At 42.2% G+C, this 16749-nt stretch overlaps 1 protein-coding gene across 1 annotated transcript in view; it reads left to right on the top strand.

The window, feature by feature from the left end:
- LOC140385583 (uncharacterized) overlaps nucleotides 1-16749 on the top strand; it is a 58886-nt gene that overhangs the window by 22729 nt on the left and 19408 nt on the right. The window contains exons 7-9 of the mRNA XM_072467888.1: nucleotides 11063-11152; nucleotides 14205-14348; nucleotides 14606-14790. Of these exons, the coding sequence (XP_072323989.1) occupies nucleotides 11063-11152; nucleotides 14205-14348; nucleotides 14606-14790 (419 nt within the window). The remainder of the gene's footprint in view (nucleotides 1-11062; nucleotides 11153-14204; nucleotides 14349-14605; nucleotides 14791-16749) is intronic.

Here is a 16749-nt window from a genome sequence, read left to right as displayed (position 1 = left end):
TAGTTGTCTAAATGGTACAGGCTTAATCTATAATAATGCAATCGATTGTAATTATGGTACTTTTCAGTTTGCCATTCATAGAAACACAGAAAATAGGTGGTGGAGTAGGCCATTTGGCTCTTCGAGCCTGCATCACCAGTCAATATGATCATGGCTGGTTATGCAAATTCAATATCCCACTCCTGCTTTCGCTCCATACCCCTCAATTCCTTTAGCCGCAAGGGCCATGTCCAGCTTCCAGTTGAATATATCCTCTGAACTGGCCCCCAACAGCTTTCTGTGGAGAGAATTCCACAAGTTCACAACTCTGTGAGAGACAAAGTTCTTCCTCATCTCAGTCCTGAATGGTTTACCACTTATTCTTTGGCTGTGACCCCTATTTCTGGACGTCCCCAACATCAGGAACATTCTTCCTGCATCTAGCCTGTCCAGTCCCATCAGTATTTTATATGTTTCTGTGAGATCCCCTCATTCATCTAAACTCCTGTGAGTACAAGCCCAGTCGATCCTGTCTTTCTTCATATGTCAGTCCTGCCATCCCGGGAATTAGTCTATTGAGCCTTCGCTGGACACCCTCAGTAGATGCTGGAATTTATCATCAAGGAAGAAATAGCGAGGCATCTGGATGGAAATTGTCCCATTGGACAGACGCAACATGGGTTCATAAAGGGTAGGTTATGCCTAACTAATTAAGTGGACATTTTTGAGGACATTACCAGTGCGGTAGACAATGGGGAGCCAATGGATGTGGTATATCTGGGTTTCCAGAAAGCTTTTGATAAGGTGCCACACAAAAGGTTGCTGCAGAAGATAATTATGCATGGCATTAAGGATAAAGTAGTAGCATAGATAGAGGATCGGTTAATTAATAGAAAGCAAAGAGTGGGGATTAATGGGTGTTTCTCTGGTTGGCGATCAGTGGCTAGTTGTGAAGACTAGGGAGGTTATGCTGCAGTTGTATAAGGTGTTAGTGAGGCCACACCTGGGGTATTGTGTTCAGTTTTGGTCTCCTTACCTGAGAAAGGACGTACTGGCACTGAAGGGTGTGCAGAGGAGATTCACTAGGTTAATCCCAGAATTGAGGGGTTGGATTACAAGAAGAGGTTGAGTAGACTGGGACTACTCGTTGGAATTTAGAAGGATGCTGGGGGATCGTATAAAAACATATAAAATTATGAAGGGAGTAGATAGGATAGATGCGGGGAGGTTGTTTCCACTGGCGGGTGAAAACAGAACTAGGGGGCATAGCCTCATAATAAGAGGAAGTAGATTTAGGACTGAATTTAGGAGGAACTTCTTCACCCAAAGGGTTGTAAATCTATGGAATTCCTTGCCCAGTGAAGCAGTTGAGGCTCCTTCATAAAATGTTTCAAGATAAAGATAGTTTTTTGAGGAATAAAGAGTTATGGTGTTCGGGTGGGAAAGTGGAGCTGAGTCCACAAAAGATCAGCCATGATCGCATTGAATGGCGGAGCAGGTTCGAAGGGCCAGGAGGCCTACTCCTGCTCCTAGTGTTTATGTTCTTATGTTAATAGCAAGAACGTGCTTCCTCAAACTAGAAGACATCCTTGATGTAAAGTGATGATCACTGCAACTGTAACAGGATAGGTTGAGTGAAAAGACTTGTAACTGACGAGTGATTTAAAAAAAATTTTTTTTTAATATGTATAACAATTGCTGTTAAGGGATTGGGTAAACATGTTGTGGGTTTATATATTTAGACTGGATACATAACATGAAGAAATCAGCAACAGAGCTGTGTGTGTTATGTCCTGCTAACAAGCCAAAGTGAAATGAAGACTGGATCACAGGACAGATTTACCTCTAGTGATGACATGCTGCTATCCCTCAAAGTCCTATGACAACATCCCCCTTTCTTTTAAAAGACACTATTGCTTCCTCCCCACATCAACCCCTTTCAAAAAAAGTAGAACTATTTACAATACAAGTTCATGTTTAGTTGCCTTTACATAAATGTATAGAACTTACGAGTCTGAATTAGAGGTAATTTGCTGCTATGCCCAGATATTGGAATGGTAACCTTGTCTGGCAGTTTCTTTAATTGCTCACCAAGATCTGTAGGATTGCCATTATTGGATGTTATTCCTGCTTGCATTGAGGATGTTGTCCCAGATGCAACAGGACTGTATGTTCGTTGAGGAACTAGAATGGATCTGATGTATCCCTGGTTGAGGGGCTGGAATGGTCTGATTTGCCCCTGCTTACTTCGAAACATACATAGAAAATAGAATCAGGAGGAGGGCATGAGCCATTCATTATGATCATGGTTGATCATCAAGTTCAATACCCTGATCCTGCCTTTCCTCCATATCCCTTGACCCCTTTAGCCCAAAAGCGCTATCTAATTTCTTCTTGAAATTATGCAACATTTTGGGCTCAACTACTTTTTGTGGTTCCACAGATTCACCACACTCTGGGTGAAGAAATTTCTCCTCACCACAGTCCTAAAAAGGTTTATCCTCAGACTATGACCCCTAGTTCTGGACTGCCCCACCGTCGGAAACATTCTTTCTGAATCTACCCTGTCTAATCCTGTTAGAATTTTATAAGATTCTAGGAGGTCCCCTCACGCTTCTCAACGCCAATTAATATAATCCTAACCAATTTAGTCTCTCCTCATATGGCAGTCCTGCCATCCCAGGAATCAGCCTGGTAAACCTTCACTGCACTCCCTCCACAGCAAGAACATCCTTCGTCAGATAAGGACACCGAAACTGCACACATTACTCCAGGTGTGGTCTCACTAATTCCCTATACAATTGTAGTACCCACAATTGTACTGTGAACGTTGGTCATCTTCCCATGTAGTTTTTTTACTGTAAATTTTTATTAGTTTTATAAGTTTTATGTTGCAACAAACTTTCAAAACACAACTGGTACAGTACCGAATAATTATTTTGCAAACATAAGATCAGAGAAAGACTGGATAATTTCAGAACTATGGTCCTTAAGAACTAGTGCCTCTAATTACACATGCCTCCAATTACACAATTGATCAATCAATGTGCGGGGGAGGGTAGAATAAAGCCACACAAACATGGTAGAATGACATAACTAGATGTACACCTTTATGTATAGCGAAATCCAGATATGCAATGTTGCGTACGGAAAACCTTGCAGGAGCAGGGCAGACAGGGCTGAGCCTATAAATCTGAGATAGGGGTCCCAAACTTTATGGGGTGCATCTGACCTAAAATGGAGTACAAAAGTGAGGATTCCATAGGAATACAATCCATAACTAGGGCAGCATGGTAGCACAGTGGTTAGCACAGTTGCTTCACCGTACCAGGGTCCCAGCTTCGATTCCCGGCTTGGGTCACTATCTACAGAGACTGCTCCGGTTACCTCCCACAGTCCAAAGATGTGCAGGTTAGGTGGATTGGCCATGCTAAATTGCCCTTTGTGTCCAAAAAGGTTAGGTGGGATTACTGGGTTACGGGGATAGGGTGGTGGTGTAGGGCTTAAGTGGGGTGCTCTTTCCAAGGGCTGGTACAGACTCGATGGGCCGAATGGCCTCCTTCTGCAATGTAAATTCTGTGTTCTATTCTGTGCCAATTTTGATTAGAAGGATAAGTCACTAATCCAGGAGTAAAATATATTTTTCCGAGCTGCAAGCAGCCTTTTTTCATTATCACCAAAAATGCTCCTATCCGAAAGACTCAGCATTAAGAATAAAGGATCAAATTCCAAGGCCATGCCAAATATCCTCTCAAGCTCCTGAACTAGATCTGACCAATGGAATGAATCTTGACAGCACAATATGTAGGGTACTCTCCCTTGACTACTAGGCACTTTAGGCACACCGGAGAAATAACAGGATCAAACCTGTGTCTCAAGCTTTGTGTAATGTGCAAATGGTGCAGTATCTTGAACTATGTCCTTCACTCTGTTAACATAGCAAAGTTTTATTGGCGTAATCCCATATGCTACCCCATGTCTCCTCATCAATGCGCTGAGGACCCAGGTTCGATCCCGGTCCCGGGTCACTGTCTGTGTGGAGTTTGCACATTCTCCCCATGTCTGCATGGGTTTCACCCCCACAACCCAAAGATGTGCAGGTTAGGTGGATTGGCCACACTAAATTGCCCCTTAATTGGAAAAAAATAATTGGGTACACTAAATTTTAAAAAAAAAAGGATCTAGTCAACACCTTACAAACCCCAACACAACAAAAATTCAAAACAATCACGACCTCAATAGTTTTGTGAGCATTTGCCTCAACACAAATGAGCACCAACACAAATGAGCACCAGTAAGGCTCATTTGTGTTGAGCTTCTAGCCTCTAGCCATACCATCATTACCATCAGGAGAAACAGTCCTTGTAAAGAAGTCCTTGTAAAGAAAAACAATTCACACCTCCTTAACCTGGGGTTACCACATCTCTGGATCTGTAAAGATTTAATCACCTGCTAATGCCCGCATTCCAAGCATTGTCTGGCATCTTTGAATTTGTCTATATATATGTTTCTGGAACATGCCTTTTCATTCACCTGAGGAAGGAGCAGCGCTCCAAAAGCTAGTGATATCGAAACAAACCTGTTGGACTTTAACCTGGTTTTGTAAGTCGTCTTACTGTGCTCACCCCAGTCCAACGCCGGCATCTCCACATCATTGTAAAGAAGGAGAAGAGATCAGCCAAAAAGAGAATGGGGAGCCAAATGTCCCTCCTGCATCAGTCATCGTGCCATCAAAACCACCGGGTTGGGAACCCCCTCAAGGATCAGTTGGCCATAGTGAGAAGACAGCTCCACCCCTGTTATATCTGGCTGCTCCCTTTTATCACCAACATTCTTAGGATTCCTTGGCATTTTTCCTCCACTCACCCAAAACGTTTCTCGGGACATACTATGGAGCATTAACTCCCGTATTAGGCAAGCGTGTGCCGAGCAAACCGGATAAAAGAAGGATTTTAAAATGAGTAGCACTAGAGCCAGCGGAAAAGCTGCTATTCTCACATTTCTGATCAGGTGATCCATACCCCCCGCCTCCCCTCCAATATGGTTTTAAACGTTGCTCTCTGTTTTCTGAGAGGGTAGAATGGGTAAGAGTTAGATAAATTGATGCAAACCGGCCTGCAAAGCATCAATTTGCCGGTGATGGAATAGCTATACTTACGTGTGTCACTCTAAGGTGTAACATTGAGTATATGGAACTTGCTTCATCTATCTACATTTGAGAATTGGAGACGGATTCAGGGATTATGGGGAGAAGGCAGGAGAATGGGGATGAGAAATGTATCAGCCATAATCGAATGGCTGAGCAGACTCGATAGGCCGAATGGCTTATGGTATTATTTAACATGCAAATCATTCGTTGAACTAGGCTATTCGATAGAGGGTAATATGTAGAAGTAAAACTGTGATTTAGATCCCATTTCATCACTCGTATCCTGAAATGGCTAACCAATAAATTGTGGACTGTTATCTGTAATGATCTCTGGACGCACCAAATAAACTAAAAATAGCTTTTGTGTGTGTGACAGTTGTGCCTGATGTATTGTGCAATTGTCGCGTAATGGAATACCTTTTTTTTATATAATGTATTTTATTACAAACTTGTATCAAAACACCATGATGAACAGTTCCTCAAACACAGTCACAAACATCCCTTACCTTTTCTCAAATCCCCCGCCCCGTTAACTCATATTTTATCTTCTCCAACCCTGGAACTCGTACAGATCACCCAACCAAGCCGCTACCCCCGGTGGCGATGCCGACCGCCACTCCATTAAAATTCGCCGCCGTGCAATCAGAGAGGCAAAGGCTACGATATCAGCCTTCCACCTCTCCATGAGCTCCGGCTTCTTTGAAACCCCAAATATCGCCACCCAAGGCTAAGATTGCGAACACTCCTGCCCAGAATCTTCCCACTTTTCCGCAACCCAAAAACATGTGCGCGTGACTCGCTGGCCCCCGCCACACCTCTCACGCTCATCTGCTATCCTCTGAAAGAACCCACTCATTCTCGCCCTAGTCATATGCTCCCTGTGCACTACCTTAAATTGTATCAGGCTCATCCTTGCACAAGAGGAGGTCTCGTTTACCCTACACACAACTCAGTCCAATCTCCCAAATTGATCTCCCCTCCCAGCACTATTTTGCGTTTCCCTTTGATCTTCACCACACGATCGCTTCCCTGATCCCCCAGCCACTTATGTATATATCCCCAATTCTTCCATCTCCTTTGCATAATGGAATACCTGGTAAAGTAGTCAACAATGAAGTTAGTGCCATGGACATGAAAGAGGTCAGTTGTGATTTTGGACCAGGGATGGGTGTGGACTTCATGTGAAATCAGTGGTTCTTTGCGCTGACTTGGAAGATGCTCTTGACAAGCCTCACACTTCTTGACGAAAACCTCAATGCCTTTGTCTCTCAAAGCTTTTTGGTTTGCACTCATCTGGGCACTTGTCAAAATTTTTTTTTTATTATTTAGAGTAACCAATTATTTTTCTTTTCCAATTATGGGTCAATTTAGTGTGGCCAATCCACCTAACCAGCACATCTTTGGGTTGTGGGGGTGAAACCCATGCAGACATGGGGAGAATGTGCAAACTTCACACGGACAGTGACCCAGGGACGGGATTCAAACCCGGGTCCTCAGCGCCGCAGTCCCAGTGCTAACCACTGTGCCACATGCTGCCCCTCACTTGGCAAAATTACTGATATAAGAGACAAATAACAATTTATACTGCGTGAATTGTTTTTTTCCCCATATCGGTATTTTTGCAAGATGCACTGCGAGTGCGGGACAAAACGTTTGCTGAGTCTTTTTCAGCAATACTCAAGACCTGAACTACCAAACAACCTTTTCAATGTAATTGTTCATACCTAACCAATAGGCTGTCTCTCTTATGAATCTTCTCATCCGGTCTGTGTCCATTTGTGAGCAATTAATAAGCTGCTGAAGAATATCAGATCGCAAAGATTCGGTATGGTGATCTGCCTGCCTTTAAAAATTGCTCTCCTGGAAATGCCTAGCTTGACCTGGTAAAGCCAAAATGGTCTTGTGTTCATGGTCAAGCTGAATTGAATATGGCCATCCTTCAATGATAGTTATCCGCAGTTTCTGCAGTGAGGAAGCTTTTGCCGTTTTTTCTTGTAGCTGTTGGCATTTGTGTTGTGCAAAATGTACCAGATCAATTTGGAGAACATCATCTAGTGAAGTTAACTTGTAAATCTAAGGATATATCTTCCATTTGCACTGGGTTGGGCAGTACCTGTGTGACCATCAAGTTACCTGGCTTGTACCTAATTTTGCACTTATAACCGTGAATCTTTATCAAGAGAGCTTGAGGTCTTGGCAATGCACTGGTCAATGGCTTTTGCCAAATTATCTCCAGTGACTTGTAGGGGGGTCTCTACCACAAACCTTTTGCCAAATAGAGAGTTATGAAAATGTATGATTCCAAACACTAAAACTAATGTTTCCCACTCTATTTTGGAGTAGTTGGATTGTATTATAAACAGAGATCTGAAGCAAATTAAATCAGTTTGTCTTTTTTGTAGTAAGCATGCTCCTAGACCTTTGTGAGGCATCTATCTCCAGGATGGTTGTGTCCCAAGTACATTAAAATTGCTACGTCAATGCTTCTGATAATTAATGTTTCATGTTTTGAAGAGGTATTCATGGTCTTTGAGGCACAGGAGAGAAAATCCTTTCTCAGCATTTCTCTTGATGATGAAGATGTTTGTGTGGAATTAGGAATGTATGGAGACAGAAAATTAAAGAGACCTAGACATCTTGGAAGATAGTCCACATCTTGAGTTGGCATGGCCTTCATATCCTGTTTTTTTTACTTTAATCGGGATGTATGCCATCACTGGAATAAATAGAACCGAAGAAATGGACCTCCCTGTACATTGATGGCAAATTTTAGACGGTTGAACATCAATCCTTCATTACTTAACACTTGCAACAATAAGTGTAGATTATGGTCCTGCTCTTGCTTTGTTCTTCCCTCAATGCCAGATGCATCCTGGCACAGTGCCTGTCCATGTGAGCTTGAAAGAGATTCTGGCTGACAGCCTGAAAATAAGTAATTGGAAACAATATCATTCAAATGGGACTTTTCTGCAAGATGTGCTGTCCAGAAACCATGCTTGGCATCAAGCTTAGAGAAGAGTAATGTGTCCTTCTTTATGGCACATGCAAGTGAGCTGTACCAGTCTGTGTGCTCTTGCATTCTTCTAATGGTTCTGTCTTTCGCCATTTTGTCTACTTCGACCTTCAATTTGTCTTGACTGTGGATGCTGCATTTATGTGGGGGATCAATTGACAGACTTGCGTTCTCCTGCAAGTACATTGTTGCAGCTTCCTTGAGACTGCCAATTTTGTCAAAACATTCTGGATATTTTGATGAGTCGTGAACTGAGGTGCTGGGAGTAGTTTCTGAGGTTGATCTGCCATAATCATTTTTATTGGTATGACGTCTGACCAATTCCATGAATTATGACCAGTGCGAGTTCACGTCATGCTGGTAGAGTTACAATCACTGCGCCTTTAGTTTCCACAATGTAAAACATTTGTGACCTCCAGGAGGATTGATTGTCCTTGCACTCCCAAGACTATGGACTCTGGATCCTGCACATGTAATTAATAAACTTGTATGCTGAAAGTCTCTCAGTAGTAGGTTTTGCCATGGCCTTCCTTGTCTGTGGATGCATATTTGTTAGCATGTTGGCACTTTCCCCTTTGTTAGCCTTGACCAAGAAGGAAGTTACCAACTTTCTTGGGCAGATAATTCTGATCTTGGCAAACACTTTGGACAGAGTAATGGAATCTGTGTTTTCCATGAGATTGACTGTGTGAAATGTGTTCAACATTCTTTGCCTTGTCACGTACACCGTTTGTCATCTTCTGGTTTGTCAATTTCTTTGTACATGTTTCTGACTAGATACCAGACGGTCGTTCTTGTTGCTTAAAGGTATCTATTGTGTATGGTTTGTTTGGATCAGTGCATGCTCTTTGTAGCTGCATCAGGCTTACTCTAGTTCACTGCTGCTACCAATGGCTCTTTCTGCGACATGATTTGCAGAATTGGTGGAAAGCTAGGTATTTCCTTGGTGAATGCAGAAGACAACACCTTGCATATGTTCATACTAGGGTTTGGGTGTTTCAGTGAGCGCATCAACAATTGGGGTTGTGCTCCAGAGCTGTAAGCTTTGTCTACCTGCAAGAATTGCTTCGTACATGCATCCATTCTTGAGTGTGTGTCGATGCTATATGTTTTGGGCTTCTCTAACAGATTGTTCTAGAACACTTCCATGGGAATGGAGATGGTCATCAACTCAACAATTCTGTCTGCTAGCCCAGTGTTTGGGGAAAAAAAGTCACAGAATGTACTCTTTTCTCTGCTGACTAAGTGGCCTATGGATTCTGTAGGCTTCTGTTGAAAGGCCATGAACTGTAATGGATAAATATGAAGTTTAACCTGATTCCGAAGCAGTCTTCCAATGTATTCCGTATCTTTTGGGGATCTTTTGGCTCTTGTTCTGTTAATATTGATGTGTTCTGCATGTGTAGACCACCTATCCCAATTGCTAGGTGCATTTTTATTGCTTCCTTGTCTAGTTCATTCAGACACATCTGAATCAAGAAGCCATAGCTCTGTATACTGTTTACGAGTATTGAATTCGAATGGTAGGCTAGCTGCATCCCAATTGTGAACATTTTGACAATATCCTTTTGACATTCCTCCATTCATTTTATTTAGTCTATTGTTCAGCAACTCCCGAAGCTATCCATTAAAATCACAACCTTCTCTGGCTCAATTTTTATTACAGCTTTGGTTTTTTTTGGTTTTCTCATTCGCTATTGATCTGGTCCACATGCTGGTCACTTGTCTCTCCTGACAAAGCTAACTCTGTTCTGATCTCTCCGACATGCTAACCCATTCACTGAATTGACAGGCTATGGACTGCAAGCTCACTACAAGGAATATGTCTGCTTGCCAGCTCTTTTTGAGCCTGTTTCTGCACTGTTTGCTGAACTTTTCTGCGCAGTCCAGCACACTGCAATTGCAACACTGACGGTGTGACTTAGTTGCAATCTGACCAAAATGTCAAGGGTTGCCTCCTGCCATATAGGACGACCGAAGGCCGTATACCCTGTATTTAATCTTGATGTCATGCTGTTTGACCACTACTGAACACCATGTTTTTATATAATGATATAAAAGCACTAATCACTCATAATGAAATGAATTATGGCTTTGTTTATTTAGACTAGGCACAATACTATACTATATCTGTACTAACTTTACTAACATCTAGTCATGGATGTTCTCCTTGGATGGGTAGAAAGCTTGAAGATGTCAACAGCAGAGCCCTCCTGCTCACAGACCCATGTGAAATAACACTGGATCACATGACACCCCTTCTAGTGATGGCATGCTGCAATCCCTTAAAAGTGTATTATAACATGTGACCTGCTGAATATTCTTCTGATTTTTTTCCTCCTCTTCCCTCTCCCTTCCAAGAAAAGCACTATCCTTTCAGTATGGCAAGCCTATTAATTTGGGGGGGGTGAAGCAGATTTCAGTTGCATTCATTGCCACCTTGCAGTTTCTCATAGTGCAGTGTACAACTGTTTCCTCTTGAACCTTGTGTGTTTACAATATACCAATACTGGAGATGGGAAGCACTTTGAATCTGAAAGATGTACTCTTTTTAAATTGTGATTTCTACTATGAAAAGACTAATTCCTGTTTTGTTTCAGTCACAAAAATACAAATGTATTGGGATACAATCATTGTGTCTTTTGGACTGGAAGAATTTTCCTCATTGATACATGTTGTAGGATTGCCCTTGTAGTTTGGTGTTTTGTTTTCCCAGCCCCTATGTTGATCCTAATTCCTCAACTTGAATCAATAAGTCATGCCAGTTAGCACCTTCATCTTTAAGCCCTCTGTTGAATACTGGTACATCAACTGGCTCTAAGACCAGATGTTTCACAATTTGTACAAATACTTATTTTATTGGTATGCTAAATGATCATTTTAAAATTTACCTATTGTAAATTCTGATTCTTTTTAACCAGGGCTGGAAGAAGGAGAGAATTTTAGGTGAATACCCTGATGGTAAAATAATAATGGTTCTTCCTGATGATCCAAAATATGCCCTGAAAAAGGTAGCTTTATTCTGTATTGCATTTCTGCTTTGTTTATATAATTTGGTGCACTTTACAAGGAAAATGCTCTAGTGCTGTTTATTAAATTGAGCAAGACTTCAAGACTCCCATGAAATAACTTGTAAAACATTGTAGTTACGTTTCTGTTAAGATAGGGCAGCACGTTGGCGCAGTGGGTTAGCCCGGCTGCCTCACGGTGCCGAGGTCCAAGGTTCGATCCCAGCTCTGGGTCACTGTCCGTGTGGAGTTTGCACATTCTCCCAGTGTTTGCGTGGGTTTCGCCCCCACAACCCAAAGATGTGCAGGCTAGGTGGATTGGCCACGCTAAATTGCCCCTTAATTGGGAAAAATGAATTGGGTGCTTTAAATTTATTTTTAAAAGTTTCTGTTCAGATATTTTGCAAATTTGATCCAATATATTCATGCAACAAAGATAAAAGCAAGTTACTGCGGACGTTGTGGGGGGTGGTGGAGCAGTGGGGCTGGATAGAGCGTCAGTGATCGGTGGAGATTCACAAAGATTACGATAGTGACATTTAAGGGGCATCTTGACAAATACATGAATAGGATGGGAATAGAGGGATACGGACCCAGGAAGTGTAGAAGATTGTAGTTTAGTCGGGCAGCATGGTCGGCACGGGCTTGGAGGGCCGAAGGGCCTGTTCCTGTGCTGTACAGTTCTTTGTTCTTTGTTCTTATGCTGTGGACAGAAAGACGGAATGCAAAAGAGGGTGATTAAGGATAAGAAAGATGATGATAGTGTCACACAAAGGGATTAGAATATTTTAATGGTAGAACAAAGGTAAGCAGTGTGGCAAAGGGCAACTAGGGAAACCGGGAACAGGTGGCCGAATTGGGTTGGGGTAAGTGGGGACAATGGTGAGGGAAAAACAGATCGATTCAGTTTCAACTTGCCATCCTTCCCTCATGTCCATATGTCCGTCCTTGGCCTGCTGTAATGTTTCAGTGAAGCCCAGCGCAAACTGGAGGGAGCAGCACTTCATCTTCCGACTAGGCACGTTACAGCCTTCCAGAGTTAACATTGAGTTCAACTTCTATCAATTTATTTTCATTTTTTCCATCTATCTGTTTTTCCCTTGCCACTTGGGCCATCTGTTCCCTGTTCCTATTTGCCCTTTGACACACTGTTTACCTTTGTTCTGTCATTAATACATTTTAATCTCTTTTTATGTGCCGCTATCAGCACCCGCCTTAGCCCTAATCACTCCCATTTACATTCCATTTGTCTTTTTCCATGACATCTTTGTCAATTACCATCTATCACTGGCCCTTTATCCCCCCCCCCCCCCCCCCCCCAACCACCTCACAACAGTATAAATCTGTTTGAGTCACCCAGACTCAAACGTTAGCTCCCTTCTCTCCACAGATGCTGTCAGACCTGCAATTTTCATGAAACAACCTGCAGTCAACTGCTGATTGACCTGCTATATATTCCCAGTATTTTCTGTTTTATTTTCTGGTTTCTAGCTTTTGTGTTTTTTTTTTATCTCTATGGATCTTGAAAAAATTGTGACTTTCAAGATGTATGTAAACAATAGAAATTCAATGTGTGCAAGCTTACTTGGGTTTGCTTATCTTGTAAAACCACTGTTTAAAAAAGGAGGTAGGCAGAAAGCGGGTAATTATAGGCCAGTTAGCTTAACTTCGGTAGGAGGGAAGATGCTAGAATCTATCATCAAGGAAGAAATAGCGAGGCATCTGGATGGAAATTGTCCCATTGTGCAGACGCAGCCTGGGTTCATAAAGGGCAGGTCGTGCCTAACTAACTGAGTGGAATTTTTTGAGGACGTTACCAGTGCGGTAGATAACGGGGAGCCAATGGATGTGGTATATCTGGATTTCCAGAACGCTTTTGACAAGGTGCCACACAAAAGGTTGCTGCATAAGATAAAGATGCATGGCATTACGGGTAAAGTAGTAGCATGGAGAGAGGATTGGTTAATTAATAGAAAGCAAAGAGTGAGGATTAATGGGTGTTTCTCTGGTTGGCAAACAATAGCTAGTGGTGTCCCTCAGGGATCAGTGTTGGGTCCACAATTGTTCACAATTTACATAGATGATTTGGAGTTGGGGACCAAGTGCAATGTGCCCAAGTTTGCAGACGACATTAAGATGAGTGGTAAAGGAAAAAGTGCAGAGGATACCGGAAGTTTACAGAGGGATTTGGATAGGTTAAGTGAATGGGCTAGGGTCTGGCAGATGGAATACAATGTTGACAAATGTGAGGTTATCCATTTTGGTAGGAATAACAGCAAATGGGATTATTATGTAATTGATAAAATGTTAAAACATGCTGCTGAGCAGAGACCTGGGTATGCTAGTGCATGAGTCGCAAAAAGCTGGTTTACAGGTGATTAAGAAGGCAAATGGAGTTTTGTCCTTCATTGCTAGAGGGATGGAGTTTAAGATTAAGGAGGTTATGGTGTTAGGGAGGTCACACCTGGAGTATTGTGTTCAGTTTTGGTCTCCTTACCTGAGAAAGGTTGTACTGGCGCTGGAGGATGTGCAGAGAAGATTCACTAGGTCAATCCCAGAGCTGAAGGGATTGGATTACGAGGATAGGTTGAGTAGACTGGGTGGAATTTAGAACGATGCGGGGGGGGATCTTATAGAAACATATAAAATTCTGAAGGGAATGGATAGGCTAGATGCTGGCAGGTTGTTTCCACTGGCGGGTGAAAGCAGAACTAGGAGGCACAGTCTCAAAATAAGGGGAAGTAGATTTAGGACTGAGCTAAAGGTTTGTGAATCTATGGAATTCCTTGCCCAGTGAAGCAGTTGAGGCTCCTTCATTAAATGTTTTTAAGATAAAGATAGATAGTTTTTTGAAGAATAAAGGGATTCAGGGTTATGGTGTTCGGGCTGGAAAGTGGAGCTAAGTCCACAAAAGATCAGTCATGATCTCATTGAATGGCGGAGCAGGCTCGAGGGGCCAGATGGCCTACTCCTGCTCCTAGTTCTTATGTACATAAAGAACATTGAAAATAAATTCAGTAACATTTATATATTAAGACTAGTATATTTACTGCAGGTTGAAGAGATTCGAGAAGTGGTTGATAACGACCTTGGGTTTCAGCACGCAGAACTAAAGTGTCCTTCCAGGACAAAAACACTTCTTTTCATTTCTAATGATCGAAAAGTGGCTGGCTGCTTAATTGCAGAACATATACAACAGGTTTGTATATTTTAACTTGCTTTTTAAAAAAATATTCAAAACTTTTATTCCATTTTATATCTTGAATGTAGTGACTGCGTATAAGTAGTTGTTTTGTTTATCTCAGGCATGTTTTTAATTTCCCTTTTTCTAACCATCACATTAGCACCTTATCTAGTAACTTAAACTGGTAACATAGTTATTCATCCTCTTCAGAGAAAAAAGTAGTTCAGCTTAAATCCACGGAAATGAAATCTTTTTGCTGTTCAACTTTACAGGGCTTCAGAGTTATAGCAGATAAAGCCACTCAGCAATCGTTGAATGATACAATTATGCTCGAACGCCAGCGAGCGTGGTGTTGTTCGACCAATCCAGAACCTGCAATTTGTGGAATAAGTAGGGTATGGGTCTTCAGTATGATGCGGCGGAAAGCAATTGCTACAAGAATGACTGATTGCCTCAGGTAATTTTGCATGTGTGTGTGTATATATATTATATGTTTTTATATTTTCTCACTATACTGGATTTGTATATACTGTATTCTTCAGGCTTAACTAAAACAGATAAATGATTTATGGTGCGCTTATTAGTCATTCTTCCAATTGAACACTGACATACAAACCACTAGCACAATCTCCCTTTGAGTTTGCTGATTTGTAAACTAATTACACATATGTACCTCTGACTTTAAAGTATTACAAAGAACAAAAAAAAGTACAGCACAAGGTCAGGCCCTTCAGCCCTCTAAGCCTGCACCCACCATGCTGCCCGCCTAACCTAAATCCTTTTAAATGTCCGGGGCCCATATTCCTCTATTCCCATCCTATTCATGTATTTGTCAAGACACCCCTTAATCGCCACTATTGTATATGCTTCCACCACTTCCGGCAGCGAGTTCCAGGCACCCGCTACCCTCTGTGTAAAAAAAAAAAAAAAAAGTAAATAAAAATTCCCTCGCACATCTCCTCTAAACTTTGCCCCTCGCACCTTAAATCTATGTCCCCGAGTAATTGACTCTTACACCCTCAGAAAAAGCTCTGACTATCCACTCTGTCCATGCCCCTCATAATTTTGTAGACTTCTATAAGCTTGACCCACCACCTTCATCATTCCAGTGAGAATAAACCAAGTTTATCCAACCTCTTCTCATAGCTAATGCCCATCATACCAGTCAACATCCTGGTACATCTCATCTGTACCTTCTCCAAAGCCTTCACATCCTCGTGGTAGTGTGGCGACCAGAAATAAACACTATATTCTAAATGTGGCCTAACTAAGGTTCTATGTAGCTGCGCATGACTTGCCAATTTTTATACTCAATACCCTGCCTAATGGAGGCAATCATGCCGTAAGCCTTCTTGACTACCTTCTCCATCTGCATTGCCACTTTCAGTGACCTGTAGACCTGTACAAACCGATCCCTCTGCCTGTCAAGGCTCTTAAGGGTTCTGCCATTTGCAGTATGCTTCCCACCCATATTAGACCTTCTTAAATGCATTACCTCACATTTGTCTGGATTAAACTCCATCTGCCATCTCTCCGCCCAAGTCTCTAACCGATCTATATCCTGCTGTATCCTCTGACAGTCCCCATCGCTGTCATTTGTTGTCTGCAAACTTTCTAATCAGCCCAGTTACATTTTCCTCAAAATCATTTATATACACTACAAGCAGGAAGGTCCAGCACTGATCCTGTGGAACACCTCCATTCAGAAAAGCACCCTTCCACTGCTACCCTCTGTGTTCTATGACCAAGCAGTTCTGTATCCATCTTGCCAGCTCATCTCTGATCCCATGTGACTTCACCTTCTGTACCCATCTGCCATGAGGGACCTTGTCAAAGGCCATGTGGAGGTTGTCTACATGAAGTTCATGTAGACAACCTCCACTGCCCTACCTTCATCACTGCCCTACCTTCATCAATCATCCTCGTCACTTCCTCAAAAAACTCGATCAAGTTAGTAAGATACTACCTCCCCTTCGCAAAACCATGCTGCCTCTCGCTAATACGTCCACTTGTTTCCAAATGGGAGTAAATCCTGTCTCGAAGAATCCTCTCCAATGATTTCCTTACCACTGATGCAAGGCTCACTGGCCTGTAATTTCCTGGGTTATCCTTGCTACCCTTCTTAAACAAAGGAACAACATTAGCTATTCTCCAGTCCTCTGGGACCTCACATGTAGCCAGTGAGAATACATATTTCTGTCAAGGCCCCAGCAATTTCCTTCCTTGCCTCTCTCAGTGGGGTAGATCTCATCAGGTCCTGGAGACTAATCTACCTTAATGTTTTTCAAGACGCCCAACATCACCTCCTTTTTGATCTCAATGTGACCACACTATCTATACATCCTTCCCCAGACTCACCATTCACCAATACTGATGCAAAGTACTCATTTAGTACTTCACCCATTTCCTCTGGCTC

The sequence above is a fragment of the Scyliorhinus torazame genome, chromosome 11 (genome assembly GCF_047496885.1).
Source record: "Scyliorhinus torazame isolate Kashiwa2021f chromosome 11, sScyTor2.1, whole genome shotgun sequence".
Taxonomy (NCBI): Eukaryota; Metazoa; Chordata; class Chondrichthyes; order Carcharhiniformes; family Scyliorhinidae; genus Scyliorhinus; species Scyliorhinus torazame.
The sequence above is the reverse complement of the archived record's forward strand: the minus strand, read 5'-3'. Positions and strand labels throughout refer to the sequence as shown.